The sequence below is a fragment of the Pygoscelis adeliae genome, unplaced genomic scaffold (assembly GCF_000699105.1).
Source record: "Pygoscelis adeliae isolate BGI_AS28 unplaced genomic scaffold, ASM69910v1 Scaffold606, whole genome shotgun sequence".
NCBI lineage: Eukaryota > Metazoa > Chordata > Aves > Sphenisciformes > Spheniscidae > Pygoscelis > Pygoscelis adeliae.
Window position 1 is genome coordinate 376,146 of NW_008825047.1, and position 22,530 is coordinate 398,675.

A 22,530-nucleotide genomic window follows, 5' to 3' on the forward strand; every position below is an offset into this window, starting at 1 on the left:
TCTTTGCAGTGCAATGTATATAGCAAAATGCACTTAAAAAAAAAAAAAGAGTACAAGGAGGCATGTGGCTCTCACTCCACTTGCAAGCGAGTATCTACATTTTGGGGTTTTTTTCAATACAGAAAAATCACATTTGCACAGAAATTAACCTGGGAAATGACCAATCAGCTTGACCATAGTATATTCTATGACAAAAAAAATGTTTAGTCCCCTCCCCCATACGCTCCTATATCTTACTGCATTTGAATCAAATGAATGTCAAGTTGTGATATAAAAACAACTTTAAAAAATACACAAAGTGATTATTTAAACAGGATGAGAACATTTGTGGAAACCCTACGCTGTAGTGCATAGGAACAAGGCTGTGCCAAACGTGTCGTCATAACTACAGGATCAATTGTAAGAGAGGCAATGATAATGGTGAGCTTCTAAAATTTCAAACCATTTTTCTTCAGTTTTAATACTTCAGAAAAGGCTTATCTTCACTTATCTTAACAGTTACGCTGTTACACAATTTTACAATATTACACACAGACACCTTTGGCTGCCAAAAGCCTACAGCTCTAGCTCTTTCTTATTAATTTGTGGACATTTGCAGTTCTTACATGTCAAAGTGAACTCTACATTCTAACTAGGTGTACAGGTAGTCAGAGAAAGTGAGAGTCGGTCCCGTTTTCATCTAGTTCTGCTCTTACTTTAATAAGGGTGGTCTTACTTCTGAGGCTATACACTACTTGTAAAATTTTGCAAGGAAACACAGACAAGCATTTTTCTTCGTACTTTATCCAGCACCCTGACAATACCGACTTGGCAGAATGCCCAGAAGCTCACTGCAGTGACATCTAACCACTGAACGGACTTAGAAAGTATAAATAAAAACAAGCAGATTTTAAAAAAAAAAATTAATAAAACCTAGAAGGCCTAGCACTCAGCAACTTGCAAATAATTTGAAAACGCATACAGGACTATTGACCTTGTCATCATGCCTTCAAAAGGACTATAAAAATGCACAAGTCCAGCATAATTTGCTAGGAAAAACTTGCCTTTTTTTTTTTTCTCTTCCCTGCCTAAAAGGTAGAAGTCTTTCCAGCAAATTAGATTTTAATTCCTTTTTTTCCTAGAGAGGTTGAAGAGACTGGAATACAACACAAGCATTCAATTTATCAACAGAATCATTTAATCATTAGGCGTTTAAAGAGTAGTTATTGCTCATACAATAAACGCAGTGTTGCACTGCCTCTTCTGGTTTGCACCATTTAACAATATAGAAAAGGTATATTAACAGTGCACCTACAACAAACACATGCTTTTAGTTTAACAGTGTTCCATCCACATTTAGAACTTTACAAAGGATAAACAGCATTCTTCCCCAGCTGGAAAAAAGTATAGTCCACCACACAGTTCAAAGATAGCTATATCATGGGAAGGTAGATGCCTACAAAGCTGCAGAACTTGAACTGATAGGCAAAGATCCACTTAATATGCAATACAAAGGCACTGACAAAGAGAACATTATTAGCATTTTGGTGTGAAAGCTTTCCTCCTCCTTTCATTTTACAGTAAGGATCAAAGTCTATTGTGAAAGCTTTGGATTTTCTAATAAGGAACGTTTTCTTAGAAGAAAGGCTCCTTGCTTTAAACAGTATGGTGAAACTGGAGATAAAAAGTATCTTTATTCTTTACGAGCACATCTTACCAGTAACTAGAGTTCAATTCTTTATTATGCACTATTATACGTACTATAAATGCACTTCCGTACATTTCTGAAAGTACCTGGCATATAAGCACATTCAATCTGTGTATCTATGAATTCAGGGATCGCTGTACTTTACTGTATCAGTTTATCATTTAATTCTCAATATTAAGCTGCAAATTAGATTTTGTTCCCACCTCAACTGCAGGGAAGCTACTGAGGAAATTCTCTGCAAGAGAGATTTCCTTGGGAAAACAAGTTTAATTACCACGGCTAAGACTACAGCATTAGAGCAAAACCTTATCTTAAAACACGCAGCAATCAAAACAACAGAGTTCTCTGCAACTTTAGTATCAAACAGCTTTGGTTGGGATTTGTGCATGTAAGTCTCCCCTATTTCATGTTACCCAGTAAGGGCAAAAATAGCTTCATAAAGCCCATTAATGATACAGACTAGAACTTAGTGCCCTTCCCTTACATATGGAAATCACTTCTGTAGTGCCCATGAATGGGCACCACAGAAATACAAAAATGTGGCAAAAATACTACTTCTTCCCATGCTGTCATGTAGAAAGCCTTCCCATTATACTTTTCGTTCTTCAACCTCCTGCTGGGATTTCTTTTTTCATGTAGAAGCAGTAGGGCAGACATTTTAGACTTCAACTGACAGCTCTGATTGACAGGACTTTATTTACTTGCAGGCAGAGCTGTAACACAATGTAACATATCTGTTATGGGATGGTTAAAAAAAGGGGAGAAAGACAAAAATGATTAATTCTGACCTCAAGCTTAAATTAATATTGTGATATGCTGGAAAGCCCACAGAAAGCTCTTCAGCCTACTCATATTAATACCTAACAACCAACAGCATTTTCCAAATACTTTAAAACATGACTAATGCAAGGAAAAGGCAAACATTACGTCAACACCATCCTGTGGTTTATGTCACAATAAGTCCAATTTTTCTTTCCACTATTTTTAATTGGTAAATTACTTGTGGAAGTCTGCACTAGTGAACATATTACCTGTCAAGATCTGTGTGTCAGTTTTACCTTCAATATGTTTCATGTTATCTGTGCTCAAACAGTGTTGCTTCTCTATTCTTCTGACTGGAAAGAACCCTCGTAACTACCCTAAACTCTGCCAACCCCTGTCAGAAGTTAATTTCAGGACTCCTGAAGGTTAGTCATTTGCAGGTTACAGTATAGCCAGTCCCAATGAAAAACCATTTGATCTTTCATCTTGACAGAGTGAAAACATACCTGCCTCACTATTTTGCACATGACTGAATTCACATGTTAACTATTTCAGTGCCCAATAAAACAGGTACTCCAAGGCAAGCTTATTCCCACAAGATTATCCCAAAGAAATGTGTTGGTAGCATCTTTTCAGACTCATTGAAACAGCAGTTGGAAGGGATCTCTCTCTGAAGGTCATCCAGTCCAACCTACCCCTTAAAGGGGAGCTATCTGCAATGCTAGACTGGGGCTAACCTGGAAACCTCTCTGCGCGAAGAGTGCACATCTCTCTGGCTAACCTGCTCCACCGCCCTCCTGGGGAAGAAGTTTTTCTTAATGTGCAACCTAAAGCTCACAAATATCTTGATATAATTTGAAGTGACTTCTGAAATCACACGTTTCCTATGTGAGATTTTCAGCACAACTCTGCCTGTGAGCAAACGCTAAGCATGAATGCATCAGTGAAAGTTATGTACAAGCGTGACACACACCCCAATTACGTATTTCCAATACTACAGCTGTATCAGCATATATCATGCAGACCAAGCTTCCTTCCAGATCTACCCACATAGTTCAAATAGCTTTGGGACATAAAAAGCAGTTTGCAGTTTTGAGAAGCTATAAGATAAAAAGAAATTCAGGCTTTTATCCTACCAGCTACATTTAGTCTCACTTAGCTTCTGCAGCTTCTACAGCTAGTTTAGCTTTCTCCTCATACGGCACCTCCTTTGGCTTTCAAGAACAGGCACATCTGTTAACACTTCTGAAGGCTCAGAAATTATACAACTCGATCGCTGCTTTGTTATGCAGGTGACAGCATCTGAAAGCAACAAAGATCTTTCTAGCTGCAGCAATGACATAAGCAGTGGATGGGTGAGGGGGAAGCAAGGGGTGGGGAGAGAATGAGAAGTAGCAAGAAAAGTTTGCTAGAACAAACACCACCTTTGTTTATGCAAGTTCTAATTGCTCCCAAGATGATATTGTCCTGCAAAATATGTGTTTTGTCAAGATCAAAGTCCTTGCACTCTATGCAAATCTGCATAATAGCTCAGCATTTAGCTCCCATAAGCAAATAAAGCCTTTGTGAGAAATGCATACCATCCCGGTAGTTGAGAGATCACTGTTCCTTTTTTTCAAATTAGTAGCCAAGAGGCTGAGGCCTGAAGACCTTCAGACACACACAAGAGGAGGAAAAATTTTCATATTGGACATGAAAATTCTACATTTTATGCAAGGTGAACGCATTGCTAATATTTCTGTTATTGGAAGAAGTAGCAAAGACATGCTCTGTCATATTCTCTTTGCAATTTTGGATGGCACCTTCTGTGCTTCAGAGTGAAATCCTATTCACTGATCTTCTGAGGATGCATTACCTCCAACTGATCCTATGAGACCCATTAATGAAAATCCACCCAGAGCAGTACATGCAGAACAACTTTGCCAGTTATTTATTCAGAGCAGTAATCTTGCACTATTTTTAAGGCGATGTTCTTTGCATTTGAGTTTGCCAAAGCTTCAAACATTTTGTAAATCTGTCTCCCAAGGGACAGATGCATAGCCTCTTCTGGGAGCACTATGCCAGCTGGAAAGGTGACCACTTCCAGTGGCTTGTCATTCCCTCTTTGACAGCTGAGTTGCTAAAGCAGGCACTTCCAAAACTATGTAGTCGAGATGAACTTAGGAAGCTTTTTAAGCTCTTTTTAGAGCTTATACACAGCTCAACATGATTTTCTGCACTTGAGAAACAACTTCAAGTTTCCTCTCACTTCTGTTGCTGGATAGCTCAGAACTTTCTGGTTTAGAAATTGCACGTTGTTTCCCGAGTTAAAGATCTCACCGTGTCAAAGCAGATGACAGATTCATACCTCGATCCAGCAAGTGGGAAACAGAACCTGCATCCATTTGCACTACCTGAACAATTTTCACATTTATGACAGAATGAAAAGCAACACTGAAACCTGAGAAACAGTTAAGCCATCTGCAGGAAAATCAGCTGTTTCAGCCTTCAATTCACTAATGAGAACTGACTGAAATAAAGTGTAAATTTTTAGTTAAAAAGAATGTCATTGCACCAGCCCAAAACTCAGACCTCAGGTCTTACAAGACTGGTCTTTCTCTTCCATTTTATATGCCATACGAAAATCCACAGATGCAGGAGTACCCACAGCAGTACCACCTCCTGACTTCATTCTTAATTCTCAGAGGCATAACTGAGACACGACTTACAATGACTGGGACTTGAGCAAACAACACCCCCTCAAATCTTTATCAAATACCAACGCAGAATATTCAAACACACTACCACTTGCATGACCATATATGTCAAATCAAGTGTAAGATTTTTTCAGTCGAGAAACATTTAGAAATAATTAATTTATAGGTGGCAAAGGAAAAGAATGGGTTTTCAGTTCTGGAAACAGCTTCAAATTTCATTTAAAGTTAAAAGGAAATTAAAATAAAATCAACTCTGTTCTTCACAGGCAGAGTTGTTCTGCGTTACAGATTAATTACGAAGATACAAAGTCACTCAGCATGGCTGTGCCAAACCAGATCAGCCCAGCAAGGATTACAGGTTCAGGCGCAGCTCTGCACGTGGTCCCAAAGCCTGCTCAGGTTGGAAAGCTGCACAGATCATTTTGTTAGGCAAAGAAGCCGATGAGACACTGATAAGCCTGTAAGGCCCTGAAATCCTGCACTGTTTCACCCAGCTCTGCGAAAAGCCAGCATTGCCTCTCTGTACTATTGTACATACACAGAAACAGGTGACAATGTTCACCTGGCTTACCCCTAAGCTTGGCTTATACCCCTAATTCAACTTGAAAAGGCCCGCTACTTTAACAGAGTCGTAAAACTGAGGTCACAGGCAGAGCTTGAAAGGACGCGCTGCAGTTCAAAGCTACCCCAAGGCACAATTCTGGATAGATGTTTTCTCCCAGGGAGGTTGGGGCTTTAAGAGAACTGGATGATGTGTTACAGTGCTTGCTGTCCTTGCCTTTAGATACCTTTGACAACTGTTCCCTCAGTAAGATTATGTACTTTCCAGTAGTATTATCTAAATCAGACTTCTCCAGCTTGTTTTCTCTCCATCAAGACAGAAATGCAACAGTTCCAGTGACAATGGCTTGTGACAAAACTGTAATGCCAGTGTCACACACTCCTACTTTATACTGCATTTCAGTCATGAGTTCAGAACAGACTGCATAATCAATTATAAATGCCACCTTTTATGATAATGTTTTGTTTTTTTTTTCTTTGCAGGAAATCCAACTCTACACACACAGACATCTTTTCCCCCAAGATGTGTAAGTACAGGCAATATAATAAGCCCTTTAAAATCATGACAATTGGTTGACAACTATTTCCATATATACATTTGTTTTATATATTCTGAATGCATTTTTCAAATATTTTTACTAAATTCATATAGATTAAAAAAATCTGGTTTACAACGTTTATTTAAAAGGCTTTATCATCAGATGTAGAGTAAAACAATTTAGACAATGCATTACAGCAAAACAGCCATTAAAATAATACAGCCACAAATTAAATTACAGCCTCTAATTAAATTTTTTCTTCCACTACAGGAAGATTTGGCAAAGTATTTAAAATAACATCTCCCTAGGGCCAAACAAGGACTTTCATGATGAAAGACCTAGAATAATAAATGGAAAGTAAATAATCACAGTCTCTTTTAGATTTGTATCTTTACATACATACAATGAAAGCATTACATACAGACAATACTGCTTCAACTAGATTTTAAAGACAAACATAAAGCACTTTTAACTTATGATACAATGCATTCCTACTTAGTTATTATTTCTAGGTAGGCTTTGTTCAGGGTTTGGTTTTTTTATTTTGTTTTGCTTAACTCCTTCTGCAACATACAGTATCTAGCATGGAAACCGCCCCAAGTTAACTGACAGGCCTGGCTTTGCCACGGCCATCCCACTCATCACAGGGGCATACAGCACTAGACAATAATAGACCAAAGGTTCCTTAGCACACTTGAGAACCTGCTCATGGGATCTATTATGGAAGGACATTTCCTGACAAAGTAAGAGGCAAACTGGGGGGGAAGGCATCCTATTGAACTGCAAGGAAACTTCAGAGGACAATCCTCAGCCTGTATATCTTTATTTAAATCCTCCTCCTACTCAGGAGCAACTAAAACAAAAAACTTGTGCCAATGCAGGACTGGGGATAGAATTCTCTCAGGCTCTTCTCCTACCTCTTTGGTATAACCAGATGAAAATGACAATTGACTTTTTTTTTTTTAATTAAACCAACAGCTGTTTATCATTGTATTTGCTTTAAGTAGTTGCCTGTTTAATTATATAGAGGCACAACTTTCACTTAATGCCTTTATGCATGAGTTATGCAAAGTGCTTTAGCTTATCCTTCCAATTTACATGCTCACAAGTGGTTAAAGGGTCATACCCCCCCACCTCACAGAAGCCAGGTGCTGGAGAATAATAGTAATAGTCATGAGGCTACTTTGTTTCATAGAATAAAACACTGGCAGAAATAACTGAATAAAATGCTTCTAGATTGTCTAAATACACATTTGTGCATACATTCCAATAATTCTACATAATTCCTAGACTGTAATTTTTGATAATTTGAAATCCTACAATTTACAGAGGACTTATCGTGAAAGCATTCTGTAGATAAAACGTAGCATTCTGCAAGTAGTCTCTCTCCTGTACAGCTGGAGAAGCCTAGGGACAAGACTACCTGATTTCACAGAAATCATCTGCAAACTAAGCCACAGCTAGGGCTCCTGCACTTTTGGCTTCCATGTCTCTATTCCTAACAGTAGAGCCAGCATCCCATCAGACACTAGTGTGTTCTGGATCTTGCAGTAAGAGGTGAGTCTGCACGAAAAATAAAAATAACAAAAAGCTTTCCGTCGTGGTAGAGGACTAATTAAAAATATGAAAGCTTTCCATGTGGCAGTATCAAAGGAGTTCACAGCTCTGACATGGTAACAACCAAACCCAAAAATATCGCCCCTTTGATCTTAAACAGTAATTTAAAATTTGCTACTTCTGTTTCCAACTCCCTTTACCACATTTAAACAAAAGTCTTGAAATGGCAGCAGGGTATTTTAGAGTTAGACATTATTATTCCGTGCGGTGCAGCCTGAGAAATTCAAATGAAGCAAGCTTTATTATTGCAAGTTCAGAAATCAGAAGACTGAAATGGATAAACATGCTGCTGACCTTGTTCAAGCCTTCTAAGAGAGCCTTACCGATGAGATAGTCATCCATAAAAAAAGGTTTCCTGGAAAACATGATGCTACTACTATTTCAGAGCACCCAGATTCACAATTGTAGAAGTAAGCCTTCTGCTCTACTGATCTTCTGGTTTAGCCCATCACATAAATCTTACCACATTTCTAAATGGTTACGTAAGCAAGGCAGATAAAACCAGAAACTAAGCACCAAAAATGTTTACGTGCCTGATAACTGAGATAAAGGTATCACTGTGTTTAAAAACAGCATGAAGAATGTTCATTTTACATTCAGTTTACATCAAAACACCACAAGTTCCAAGAAATGGCTCAAATATATACCTTCCAACAAAAAGGCATGAATCTTACAGGCTTTTAGTTGAAAACAGTAGATAGAAAAGATAATCTAGCTGAGGAATAAAACAGAAAAAGTGTTTTTCCAGTCTAGAAACAAGAAATTCTCTTTCAGTTTCCAGACGAAGGCATTTTTTGGTTTTATACTTGCAATTCTGATATGTGAATTGCTAAACCTGCAATAAAGCACATAGTATTTTAAAAGAACCACCAGCATCTTGCGAAAAGTACACTGAAGCACTTGTGTGTTAGAGCAGAGCAGATATTTAGCAATGAAAATTACCCACATCTTTCTGACATCTATCGTGACAGAGAATTGAAGGATGTCAAAGTGTAAGAAGGCATTTCTGAAATTAATGGTTCAGCAACTTAGATATGATATTTAAAGATTTCCAGAGAATGTCCAAATAGATTAAAAAAATCACATTACCCCTAATGGAACAAGTATTGCCTATTTACCTGTAGCAACAGTGAACAATATAAAAGTAGGATGGCTTTGACACAAAAGGACTGTGTGCAGAGTGGTGATGTGGGAGCCCCCAGGTCCCTGTGCTTTGAAACGAGTGCTTCCTGTCCTGGCAGGCAGGCAAAGCAGGGAATGTGGAAACCCACTGTCCGATCCCTTGATGAAAAACCCACCAGCTACCCCCGTTTCTGTGCAGCTGCTGAGCAACTCAGATGCCCTCGTGATTGCTAGTAATGGGGAAGGCGTAACTATTTGACTTCAACTCTTTAGTGTCTCACTGAACAAATGGATTTCATTTACTGGAAATACACAGTTGAAGCAGTCTGGCAAAAGACTAGTATTAAGCAGAACTTCATCAGTTAGAAGTAGCGTGCTTTATTTACAACCTCTTAGTTCTGTGTTTTTCTGTTACAGAAGATTAGTGAGCTTAAGAAGATTGCACTCCTTCCTATCCCAAATTTTGGAGACATGGGAAAAACAGACATTCAGATAAGCTTAGCTGAATCAGGTAAGTGTTTCAGGCAGCCAAGTACCCATGCACAAGCCATCTCTCAAAGTCAAGCTTTGATTTAAGGCTCTCTTTAAATGAGAGCACTATAAAAGAGCTCACAGCAATTTCTAACTGAGATTGCTTTAAACCCATTGCACTCCCTGTAGCTAGTTTTTTAGCATGCTGACTAAAGCTTTGCATTATTTGGAGTAAGCACAGTCTCATCAAGGTGTTCTGGTGTTAAAATTGAGTGAAGTTTCTGAAAATACAGCGGATATCCTTTCATATTCAAATCAGGTATGTTTAAACTTTTCTGCTCTACATGGACTATTCAATCCATTTCACATTTAATCTGAAGTTACAGCAACCTAAACTTGCCAGGAGTGTATTAATTGGTATAAGAGCATTACATCTATGACTTTGTCTAAAACTTTATATTACAAAAGGGATAAAGTGCTGCCTTATTTATTCACAAGAAAAACGCAAAGTACACCTAACTCCCAAGGTCACTCCACATATATACATCATAGCACCATGCTTTGCACTACATATAGAACTGCTTTTTTAGCCTGTATCATGACACGCATTTTTAGACTTCCTCCAGTGTGTTTGCTGTCAGTTTCTTATGCACAACAAACCATGTGGGAATATTTTCATTTGGGCTTTAATTCACCTGTTAAAAAACAGGTTGGGTTCAAAACGAAAGGAAAAAAAAAAAAGGCAATTCTCCTCTTTTCTATCTCACCTCAAAAAAAGAAAATTAAATTCCAACCCACCAAAAAGTGAGAGAATGAAATTTTATTAAAAAATCAGCTGAAGGCTGATATTTTCAAAAGTATTTATGTATCTAAAGATATGGACTAGCATTTATGTAGGCTTCTTTAATTCTTTTACAATAAATGTCTTAATGAAAGTTAACCACCTGCACCTTCTGCCATCTGAATACTTTTGAAAAACTGTTCCTTACTGCATTAATTGCTTAATAAATGTGCATAGCTATACCTTATTCTCCCAATTAATAAGGACTAATTTGAGTTAAAATATTTGACTTCAGATGAACAACTTTTAATCATTATGTAACACCATAAGCATGAACAATTATTTAGAAAGAATAAATAAAAAAGAGGAAACCTCAATGAATTCTACTTCACTGTAGCACTTATATTCACTTATATTTGCATTGAGTAGATTGGATCAGATTTCATCTGACCAGGTATTGCACTGACTTAAGTTTTAAATAAGGATGCTCATTGAGTGTTGTATTTCTCTTTATGTCATAAAAAAACTAGCAATTACAAGCAGAATTATTCACAACAGTGTGAAATCCAAGTAATTGTGAAGTCACGACTGTTAATTTCCAAAAATAAGCTTTTCATTATTCACTGAATGCCAATTACATGCCAAGAATTTTTAAATAAGTCCCCATACTGCAAACAGAGAAAACAAGCTTTTTTTTTTTGTTTAATGAATAATGATTCAGGCACTTTCTTACAGGAGAGCACCCACACAATTTATCACCACTTTCATCTGTCATCCCACACACTTGGCTTTTGCTCATATCAACATTTTTCAAAATGAATTATTTTCACTCTAGTTATGATATCAGTTTTGCTATCATTAGGGCTAGCAAAAAATGATAGAAGCATCAGGTTGTTGAAATAGGAAAGCTGTTTGTGCCATTTGTAAAAATGTGAATTTTTGAACTCAAAAGTCTCTTACAATTTATCATCTACCTGAAAACCTTTCAGCAGAAGTTATTATGCCATCAGTTTTGTAAAATAGTGCATAATCAATATAGAAATTCATTAAAGAGCTGCAAGACAAGAAACCAGATCATGATTTTCAAGTCATTTGCTGATAATCATAGTCTAGTAAGTAAAAAGCAAAGAGAACGGCACGGAGAAAGTTAGTCACTCAGTCTTCCTCCCTTGATGATTTGGAGTGATGAGATTTTATCACTGAAGTAGTAGATAGTATCCTGCAAGAGAAAATACTCAAAACAGCCTCCCAAAAGAAGTGTTGCCTCTTGCCTCATTGCTACTATTTAGATGTCCTAATTTAACAGGATCCCAAAATGGTATTCTTTACCAAATACTAACATGCTGCATGGCAATATTTAACATGAAAGTTTTCTTAGAAAACGATTTTTTTAAAAGCTGTCATTTTAAAAGGCTAAAAGCTACTAAAAAGATTTTACTATGTGTAATATTATCATATCCTGACATCTCAACTTGCCAGGGTGTGAAGAAAATGCTGTATCTCACTAAAAAGCCCAGAGAGATATCAGACTTTAACAACATATATACTTTATGAGATGATTGCTCATCTTTGGTAGGAGCCAGAAGAATGAAGAATTCAAGGTAAAGAGTCCCCATTGTCAAAATGGAGAAGAACCAGTGAGTTTGAAGAACCAACGGCCTCCTATGGAAGTTTATCTTATGAGGAAAGAAAAAGCCAGAAACTGGTAGGGAACATCAATTTACACATTATTCAAATACAAAATTCTATACCTACACCCTCTAAAAATAGCAAAATAGCATGTTAAAATGTTACGTGAAGATGGGGGGGGGGGGGGTCGAAACCAATAGGGGGGGGGCAGGAACCAAAAACATACTGTCATATCAGATTGCTAGAGAGAAGAGAAACGTCAAAAATACTGATTCCAAACCCAACAATGTTAATGTTCACTATACACAGGAAAACAGGATTCAGTAACATTCAAACAAAATTATCCTCTACATATGTAAACATTTATTGAGCAATCATAACTTAGGAGAAGGCTTATCATCTGATTCCAGGGACAGCAGATTTGATCCTTCTCACTTCACTGAGTCTCTGCTGAAAGCCGCCCTACCAAAAGGACTAAGTGAAGGAAGTCTTGTTCATTTCATTACTTTTTTTATTAACATGAAAATAGTCACAGATCCTGACAGTCATGCTACTTCGCTGGTATAAAAATATTAGGGAAATAGCTATCATATATTACTTCCCTAGATTATAGAATTCAACTATTCTGCTTATATAGTTATTGAACGTGAAAACTGTAATCTCATTCCTATCCCAGAGAGGCCAGAAGAAGATTGAGGAGGGAGTACAGGCATATGCAAGAGAGAAATTATACCAGGTCACTCAGATAAACAGAAACAATTGCAGAAAACAGATGAAAACCTTCTGTCGCATGTGTATGGCATGGGTGCCATACTTTGTCGGATTTTTTTCTATCCCATGAAGAAGTCAGCAAGTCTGCTGGAGAGTGGGTGTTCTGTGGAATGAATCAAAGGTGTCTGGAAAGGGCAATACAGAAATCAGCAAAAAACTTTACTTTTCTGAAACATGCTAAAACTAAAAGAGGAGAAACTATGCCCAAGTGAGACTGTAGTAGGCGTCACACTCTTCATTCCAAAATCACAATTAGCTTTCATTCATATACTGCCAGGAGCAAAATTCTCCTCAATGTTACATACCAGTTGTTATAGTGGGACAAATACCAATGCTGTCTTCCCTCTAGCTTTGAAATAGCTTTGATATTATTACTTGAGAAAGGAGGTATCACTGATTTCTCCCACCTCCCTGCACCCTGTAGTCACTAACCAAGGGCTGAGATACTCACTGGTATTCTCTGCAGTCTCTTTCACTACAGAAAAGGAAGTGACTAACAAAGTAAAGCTTGTCAGGAGCCCCTATGCTTGGAGGAAGATCAAGAAACGTAATCAAGCAAGTATGAATTTCAACACAGTCCAACCCTTGGGAGGAAGGAACCTGTATGGTTTTCAGGCCATCCAAACCAAGCCTGGGCAGACTGAGTTAGTCAGCAAGCCGTGTAACATGAGTTACTCACACCAGCAGAAGGCTCAAACATTGCTAATTCACTTAGAGCAGCAGGAAGACGACTGTTCTACTGGGTAATTAGCACTGAAATTGCCCATGGCACCACAGTCTATGGCATCCTATAGCTAGCAGATTTTAAAATTAGTGGCTTGGGTTTTTTTTTCCTTTTTAGTTTCTACGTAGGGATAGCTTATGATTTTGCAAACAGAGGATTATTTTAATCAAGTCAGCCACCAGCTTGTATACAAGTTAGAATTGACCAACACAGTGCTTGGGGTTTGTGCGCACGCCATGGAACCTCAACATGTTACATGGCCAAACATGCTATACACAAGTAATCTATTCATTAGATAAATTTCTACGGGAACATCAAGCTCTCATTTCTCTTTCTCCCTCCTAGCGTTTCCTGGAAAAGGCTGTTTCTCTTCATGAGAACACTACTTTACCACTCTGCACTTCTATAAATAATTCTGTGAACATGATTAGATAAGTCCCCCTTTTCCAGGATGACCCTCCTGCACAGCCTGTGGAGTTTCTCACTATCGCACCCATGGACCCCTGCTTTGCTGGCTGAATCTCTGACCAGCACACAAAGCCATGTTTCTCTGGTCAGGCAGCAAATGGGATTCCCTGCAGAGCCTTTACAGCTGTTGGAACTGTTTGGAAGAGTTTAATGCCAAGCAAGCCAACACTGTCCCTCCCCCTCGGGAACACATCAGGCTCGGAAAGGAATAAGTAGCAAATGTTGCAGAAACGGGGAGCGTAAGTGAGCAGAATGAATCCCCGTGTTCTCAGTACTACAGGGTGAGAAAGAAGAAGTAGTATGTGAGACTGTGCTACTATCACTTACGGGATATGAAAGCAGTATCATCACTTTTGGTCAATGACTTGAGAAACATAGAAATAAAATTCATTCTTCTTTTGGACAAAAAGAATATAAACAAGGTATGTTTTAATGTACAAGGTCAGCTTGACCTTTCTAATAGATTACCAATTGTCAAGCAGCTTCCTTAAATCCTGATTTCTTGAAGTACTGAGGTACTACATAAGCTAGAGGTAAACTGATTTGCTCAAAGTTTTCAAAAAGCGCAAAAATAAACTTCCTGACCAATTCTTGCCATGTGTCAGAAAACTCATATTTTGAGTAAATCTTAAAGAACAACCACTAAATATTTACAATCATTAAAGCAATATTTGCCAGTACAGTCAAGAGCCCCTGGTTTAGATGTTTCATAACTAAAAATAAACACCTAAATGAAAATTCAGCAATCATAACAACAGGTTTTTTCTTTGGGTTTATGTATCCTTAGAATTTGCGTTAGTGCACCAAGGGAATTATGACCATCCTGTTATCTTTAGGCAGCTAATCCCAGCTAAGCAGGAGTAAACGCTCCAAATTTAATATTGAGGACATCAATAAAGCAGTTTAAAAGAGATTCTGTAACTTCTATGTGTAAGAGAGGGTCACAAACAATTGTTAGTCTCCAAGAACATATAGCTAGTTGAATCGTTTACCAGTACGATTATTAGCCTGTCCTAAACTGTATGTATAATGTAAACAATTACTTTATCATCTTTTCCTTTAATTAGAATTATATTTTTTCTAACTTTCATTCTTGACCTACTGAACAATGAGAGCAATGCCATAATTCCCTGGACAGCCAAATGCTTAAAAGAAAAGAAAAATTCTTGCTTGAATTTTAAGTCTTTTCTTCAATATGTCCAATGTTAGTTTTTAAATTCTTCTCCTATTTTGTTCTTCCAGAGTACTGTAAATCTGGAAGTATTTTGTGCATGTAAATCTTGATACCAGCAAACAATTTAGCTCTGCTCTTTACTCCCCTTATAAATGTACACTGCACTGGAAACATGACAATAGCCAGTAGGACTGACAAGGTTCAACACAGACTAGCAGAAAGTTCTTCTGAATAGAAGACCAGAAAAGAATACACTAAATGCAATTACAAAAAAATTGTGTGTCAGCTTTTCTTCTCCATGGTTTGTTCTGCTTTACTTAATTAGTTAAAAACAGATACATTTAGATACTATGCTGAGTAATCCATAATGCAATGTTGGTTTGTTATTTGTTGTTATTTGTTGGTTTATAAAGAAAAAAAAATCTTTAAAAATTGCAGAATGAAAAGTTTTTTAAAACCTAAAACATCTAACAAGGAAATCAAACCAAATTCAGAGCACCAAAATCAACAAATCAGTCATTCATTTTATGCAAGGGATTATAAAATGTGGTTGCCTATGATAACAAGGGGCTGAGTTCAATAACCTAGGAGAACCCTGCCAGTCTCATTCCCATTTGGGTAACTTCTTGACAGGCACAGCAGGTACGGGACGGACAGACGGACACTCACAAACCAAAAAAACCCCAAACAACTCCCCCCCACCCCAAAACAGTAGGTTTCTGTACTTTTCCTGTGAAGAGAAGGAAAATGGGGTCTCCTTGTATGTGCATGGATGCCATTTACATCTCTTCCGCATTTTAACAAATCCTACACTGATCATGACCTGTACAGTGTATAATATAGAAAGTGGAGGAAAAAAATATTTTTTTAATTGTGAAAAGTATTTAACACACAGTAGTAAAATATACATATTCTATTAATGTTTGTCTCCATGAGAATTCTAACATGTACCATAAACTCTGAATTATTCTAGCTCTTCTTGGAGCAGCAGTGCTATTAAGCATCTAAACAGTCCTCTTTAATCTAATTGCATAAGTTAGCAATTCAATTTTACAGTTGCTGTTTAGTTGTTCGCATTAACCTTTAGACCCCTTCAATGAAGGAACCTGTTTTTTAACTAAGAGTAGCTCAGTACTATGAGAGCACCAATATTATATTTCAGTATTGAAGATTCAGAAAGATTACAACTACCCTGTGATTAAGGCTCAACTTTTTAACTTCGGGAATAATTCAGCCTTTATTTAAATTTAAATCTGAGATGTATTCACTTCTCATTTGCAAGATTTTACTCCATCAGCAGGTTCCGGGATGGATTCGTTTAATTAGCAGAGAAATGAAAATGTCTTGGGACTCTCCAGATTAAGGTACTCTACAATGTAAGACTTCAAATATTTACTATCAGAGTATCAAACTCCATCATTCAAGATACAGTTTTGTCTTGCCTAAATTTCTCATGTAATAATATACAAAACTACCAGCACTGTCAATTTTTAAGAGTTATGAGTTCTCATTATACTCTCAATTACTTATATGTAGTGGCATAAATACATTCATACCCTTAATCATACCCAAGCAACTAATAGTAAAGCAACTGAACTGCACGGATATAAGGATGTTTTGCACATAGAATTAAACATGTATTTATCTCATATATATTTATATACCATATATATTATCAACAATGCCGCACCATAACTATCACACCAAAGAATGTGTCAGATCATATACACAAGTTACAAACTGCGTAGACTTGAACTGAAAACTAGAGAGAAAACACTGAACACATTGGCATTTTTAGAAAGACATTTTTCAAATCAGAACCGTAATGACTTTCTAGATCAGCTAAATGTTACAATTAAATATTTGAAGAAAAAAAGTAACATATGCAAAGCAATCCACACTGCACCTCGAATGAAAATATAATACAATACTTTCTCATCTACACATAACATTTTGTTCATGTGATACTGTTCAAAAACAACTTTAAAAAGAATTTGTTGGTAATAACAGCTACTCATTAAAGCATTTAATATTGGTTAAGACAGAAAACAAACAAACAAAAAAGTATAATCTGCTTCTCCAGAACAAGTGAACAGCCACAAACTGAACAGCTTTAGATATCAGTTGCACAAGGAAGGGGCTAAAACAACACGAAGAGGGAACACTCCCCAACCCCCCATATTTCTGTATTCTAACCAGAGATAAAATTCTTAGCAACATGGGAGATTAGGAGATGTGTTCCAGCAGAAGGAAGCTGCCACTTTTTCAATTCACTGTAAAGCAAGCCTTTTCAATAATTATTATGTTGCATAGAAGTTCTGGGAAGTTTTTCTGGACGGAATCATTACTACTGCTGAAGTTGCTTCAATAGTTTGTGATCACCCACAGAACTGTTTTCTAAACTACTCTCAGTGTGTAACCCATTGGTTTCTACAGTGAATTAAGAAACAATTCTCATTATTTCAAATAAAAATGCTGCAAGAAGTATGAGAAATAAGGTAGTGATGAAGAGTAAGATCATTTTTAATGTAATTCCTTTAGTCAAATACACATTTCAAAACTTTTTCAGAAACATTAAATTCTTAAAATGAAATCATACCTGATACTCTTCTGTTGTATCGGTTAACAACTGGAGCTGCAAAACAAACAAATCAAAATTACAAATGCTATTTATTATTACAAATTCAAAGTCATCATCTTGAATAATCATGATATATTTTTACTACACAAATCCCATACAAATCTCTCTCTAAAAAAAAAAAGAAGCTTTCATCCGCTTACTTGCCAGCCAATAAGTGTTTATTCAAAGTTAAAACTTGATATTCCAGAAGGCCATTGCATGCTAAGATGGAAGGTAAGCAGTTTTGGGTTTTTTTACCCAATTCTGAAAAAATATACCTCTACAGAGGTTACCCAGTCTTAACCTATCATCAATTCCCAGCCCACTTTATTTAGCATTATTATAAGACATTCAAGTACTTTAAGTTAGCTACACCTACTTAACACAGACCAAAAGCTGATGGACCTTATCAGCTAAAGCATTCTACTCCAACACAACACAAGCCCTGTAACTGTTCAGGCAGTGCTCCCATACTAATTCGTCATCTATCATCTGGCCAAGCCTATCTTCCATAAAGGCACACATTTAAATTGAAAAATTCTGAGATGGAGGATCCATTGTTTCATTGCTTCTTTGTTCATGCTGTTAGGCATACAAGGTATTTAAACTTTATCTCTAATTTGGGATGAACTTCCTGACTTTCACTATTCACATACTTTTCAACATTAAGCCAATCTTTAGTAAACGGTATGCTTTCCCCCTTTCACTGTAACCAAGTTACCGTCTTTGTGAGTTGCTTCAGTCTCAACACAAAAAACAATCAACCTGTAAAACTTCACCCAGAACAAAACCAAAACACCATGCTCCCCTTCACCACTAACCACCAAAGTAATTTTATTCTGAATGCTCCGTGCTTTCCCATTCCTCTTCCCCTCAACTGATAATTGCATTTTTCCTGATACAACCAGTGACCTTTCTATTCCATTCTTTAAACATTTAAGAATTAGATGAGCCTTTATATCACATCAAAGCATGTGCATCACAGAGCCAGATTTAAACACATGCTACCAAAATCTTAATGATCCCATCATTTCTTAGAAGTTAGAAACTTTTGAGTATCTCAGCACCACCAGAATATGAAGAACAATGCTTTCTTAAGCAAATACACAAGAACTCAGCTTCTTTTGAGCATTACAGCCATCCTGTGTCTATATTAAAACACATAACTGAGAATAATACCAGAAAAAAAAAAAAGATCAAAATCATTATTGTGTATTCTTTCCTTTTGATAAAGGAAATCAGAAGAAAGAAGAGGTTGGGGGGGGAAATAATCAGGCTAACTCCATAGAGTTTTCAGCCAAATCTATCAAGAAGGAGAAAATGCTCAGCTTAACAAGAAGCAAGATTATTTTGAATTTTACAATTTAGGTCAAGACCTAAACTTCTATAACACGGCATAATCCTCATAAAAATAACATTGACACAGAGTTTCATACATCAAGCTTGAAGAGGTTCAAAACACTGGAGGATAAACCTGGGAATTCAAGAAACTTTATTTTCAAACCTTTAAGCAATTTTTGACAGCAGCAACCCCTCCTGCAAATAAGGGCAGCATATATTTCACTTGTCAAAGGACACCATGGATGCAAGAAGTTTGTACCACCCGAAGGGGAGACAGGCATTTGGAACAGAGATCCATTCTGGTTTATTAAACAAACTCATGCAACTCCCTGAACTGAAAATGTTCATACATTTTGCCCTGTTCTTAACTTTTCCAGATGGGCCTGCCTGTGGCCACCAGTTGTGACAGAGTGCTGCTCTAGACATTCATCTGCCCTGCAACAGTACATTCATTCTCATCTCTAGTTTATTGAGCTAGTTTAACTGAGTAACTACTCAAAGTTGGCAAGCAAATTTGGACCTTAAGAAATAAGAAAACTCACTTCTTACCTAGAGACACAGACAAATGCCTACCAGTTCTAAGATACTGAAGAACACGAGGACCAAAACCAATTAGTTCAGTTTCTGCTACAAAGTGATTTATTACAAGAGAAATACTAAATTCAAAACATAATTTGATAAGTTTGCAGTAAAAGCACCTCATCTAGGTTGTAACAGTTTCAATAAAATGATTAACTAGTCTCATACACTGATTTGGATACTTTCAATCAACACCATTCATAACTAAATACATTATTTCAAGTACTGTCTTGCACATGCAGTCTTTCTTCTCCACTCTTGACTACTACACCCATTCCTTACTCATGTACACGTCATTTTAACGTCTTTGAACAGAACTAATATACTACAGAAAACTGACATACTTTGGGTACCATAGAAAAATCCAGTTTTCAAAGACTATGGCTTCTTTTAGAATCTTGATTATTTTATCCCATAGCAGGGTTCAGCGTCATCAAAACAGCAACAAGTTTTCCATGGTGTTAAAACCGAGTAAAACACATAACCTTTTAAGGACAGTTAAGAGAGCATTATCATTCTGCCTCCACAAAGCTTTTGAGATTAAAATGACAGTTTGCTTTTCTTACACCAGTGAGTTTTAACATGTATAAAATCTCAGGTTCACTTTTACATGTTGTCAGAACATGACTATGTTTATGTTAAAAAGATAAAATCTTTTGTTCTGGCTTACCAACGAAAAGCTCTCTTTGTTTATGACTATTTTCAGTATTGCACAGATAGTGTAGCCGCTCCTATGGCATCCTTCTGTTTTGTCATTAGAAGTACACGGAGAAAAGCCTGGCATCAAGGGCTACTGAGAGAACAACTCATGAAGGTCCCACATACCTAGATTACCTACATCAGTCTGTGGACAGATTCCAAAAAATTAGATGGGGCAGAAGGAAATAATACATTTACGGTTAACCCAGCCTATTTCCTAGACTAAAGGGCGTCTCATTTAAAGCAATAGTGATAGATACACTACTATTGGTGCTCTTACACCAGCACAGCCATTAGAGCACACCTCTGCCTACACTTTAACAAGAACACAGTGAATCCAGCACACCAACCTGGTACCGCTCAGGAGAGCTGGTATCTTCAACAATACATAGAAATTGCTGCTTTGAAACAGGAAACAATTCTTTTTTTTTGTACCCACATTTAGAATTTCCCCCCTGCACACCAATGGGCCATGTCTCAGGTCAGTTACACATTAATTGCAGAAATTATAATGAGATTAAAAGATTTTGTTGCGAGATTATTATATCGCAAACTTTCCATTATGTAAAAATCTCAGGTGCAGCAATATGCAAGTTCAAAATGTCTCATGCCTTTGGCACAGTCCCTGCTTTCACTTGGCTCATGGGAGCCAAGAGCCAGGAATTGGGTAAACACAACAGAAACTGAGGTAAATTAAACCATTGTACCAGAAGAGACCAAAACAGCCCAGTTTCCTCCCTGGCAGCCAAAGGCAAGGGACGCCGGCAGTGGAAAGGCAGATCAAGTTGTGCATTCCACAGTTTTGCCAGAACTGACTCAGGACAGTGTATTTTCATGTGCATATTTTCCATACTGTCCTGAGGCACAGACTGAATTAAGCACTAGATAGGAACACTTAACAGGGGCTGTTTCAGATTGAAAAAAAATTACAGGTTTCTGGCTGTAGGATCCTTTTTAATTTACTATTGCAATTTCTAGAACCAGTCAGTTCTCTAGTTTAAATCAAATACTTATTTAATAAATAGTTATCAACTTTATGTCAGTATCACTTAACCTCACTCATCATTCTCCTTTTCCTGCACTGGGGAAAAAGAAAAAAAAGGCCACACAACAAAATAGTGGGCATTCATTCATATCTATATGAATGCCACATACATATCATAAACACTCAAAGAAGAAACAATGCTATAAAGGTGCTCAGCTTCCCAATTTCAAAAACATTTTATATTACCTTCAGTCAGCTAACTGCAAAAATTAGCCACGTACATATTGGCTAATAAAAGACTGCACAACCTTTCTTCCTCAAAGTAAAGGTATGTCATTCCGTTTATTTATAAAAATTATTTGAATCATTTGCATAAGTAAATCAATACTGTACATTTGTGAATTTAACTAACAATGTACCTTATATCAAACAGCAAACAGCGCTACTGCCATGCAGTCATCTGAACACTTGTTAGTGGCTCCATTCCATTTGGTTTTCTCACTTGAAAAATTAAGGATATAAATTTCAGAAACAGAGACTGCTGTGTGATAATGCTGGGAACCATTGACCTCAAATATAGATTGTTTTTTTTAAATACTTTCCAAAAGCAAAAAAGCTGGAATTTCTCCAATATTCTTCAGTTTGCTTTGGCATTGACATTTTCTTTGAAATATCTGATGCTGGGTTTTGGCTCACCACACTTAACTTACAAGAGTTCTGACTATGGTTATAGGTAGATGTTAAAACTCAGCCCCATAGGTGAAAAAGTATATAAAAGAAAAAGGACACAGATATTACCTTTTTTCCCTGCTTTCAAAACCAAACCAACTAAATACCAATTAAAGTATTTAAGCCAACCAAGTGACAGTAAAATCATTCTCCAACTTTACAAATCAGATCTAAAAGAATGCTTTTCCTACAGTGCGTGGGATCCCTTCTTTGTCAGTGTACTGAAAAGTGACTGCTAAACACCACCAGCAAGCTTTTTAAAAGTTGCACTACTACCATAATAGTGTAAGTTATTTCCCTATACTACTCATAAGCATTGTACAGTTACAGAAGATGCTGAAGCTTGAAATGAACAGAAAAATTAATACAATTATTCTCCCAGCTATTGCTATCCTCTTCTTACACATACTAAGACCATTAAATTCTTACAGAAAGGATAAATAAAAACTCAAAAGATCAGTTCAGGGTCACAGGAAAAAAATTCAGGGGCAAATGAAGAACTGGCATTCCAGGCATGAGCTTAGAGCATAGATGTTACCACTCTGTACTAGATACCTTGAAAACTTTATTTCTCT

General features: G+C 36.9%; 1 protein-coding gene across 1 annotated transcript in view; it reads right to left on the minus strand.

Moving 5' to 3' along the window:
- The window catches only part of PRKAR2A (protein kinase, cAMP-dependent, regulatory, type II, alpha), a 52,730-nt gene that overhangs the window by 25,354 nt on the left and 4,846 nt on the right, over positions 1-22,530 (minus strand). The window contains exon 2 of the mRNA XM_009326336.1: positions 17,602-17,637. Coding sequence (XP_009324611.1) covers positions 17,602-17,637 — 36 coding nt within the window. The remainder of the gene's footprint in view (positions 1-17,601; positions 17,638-22,530) is intronic.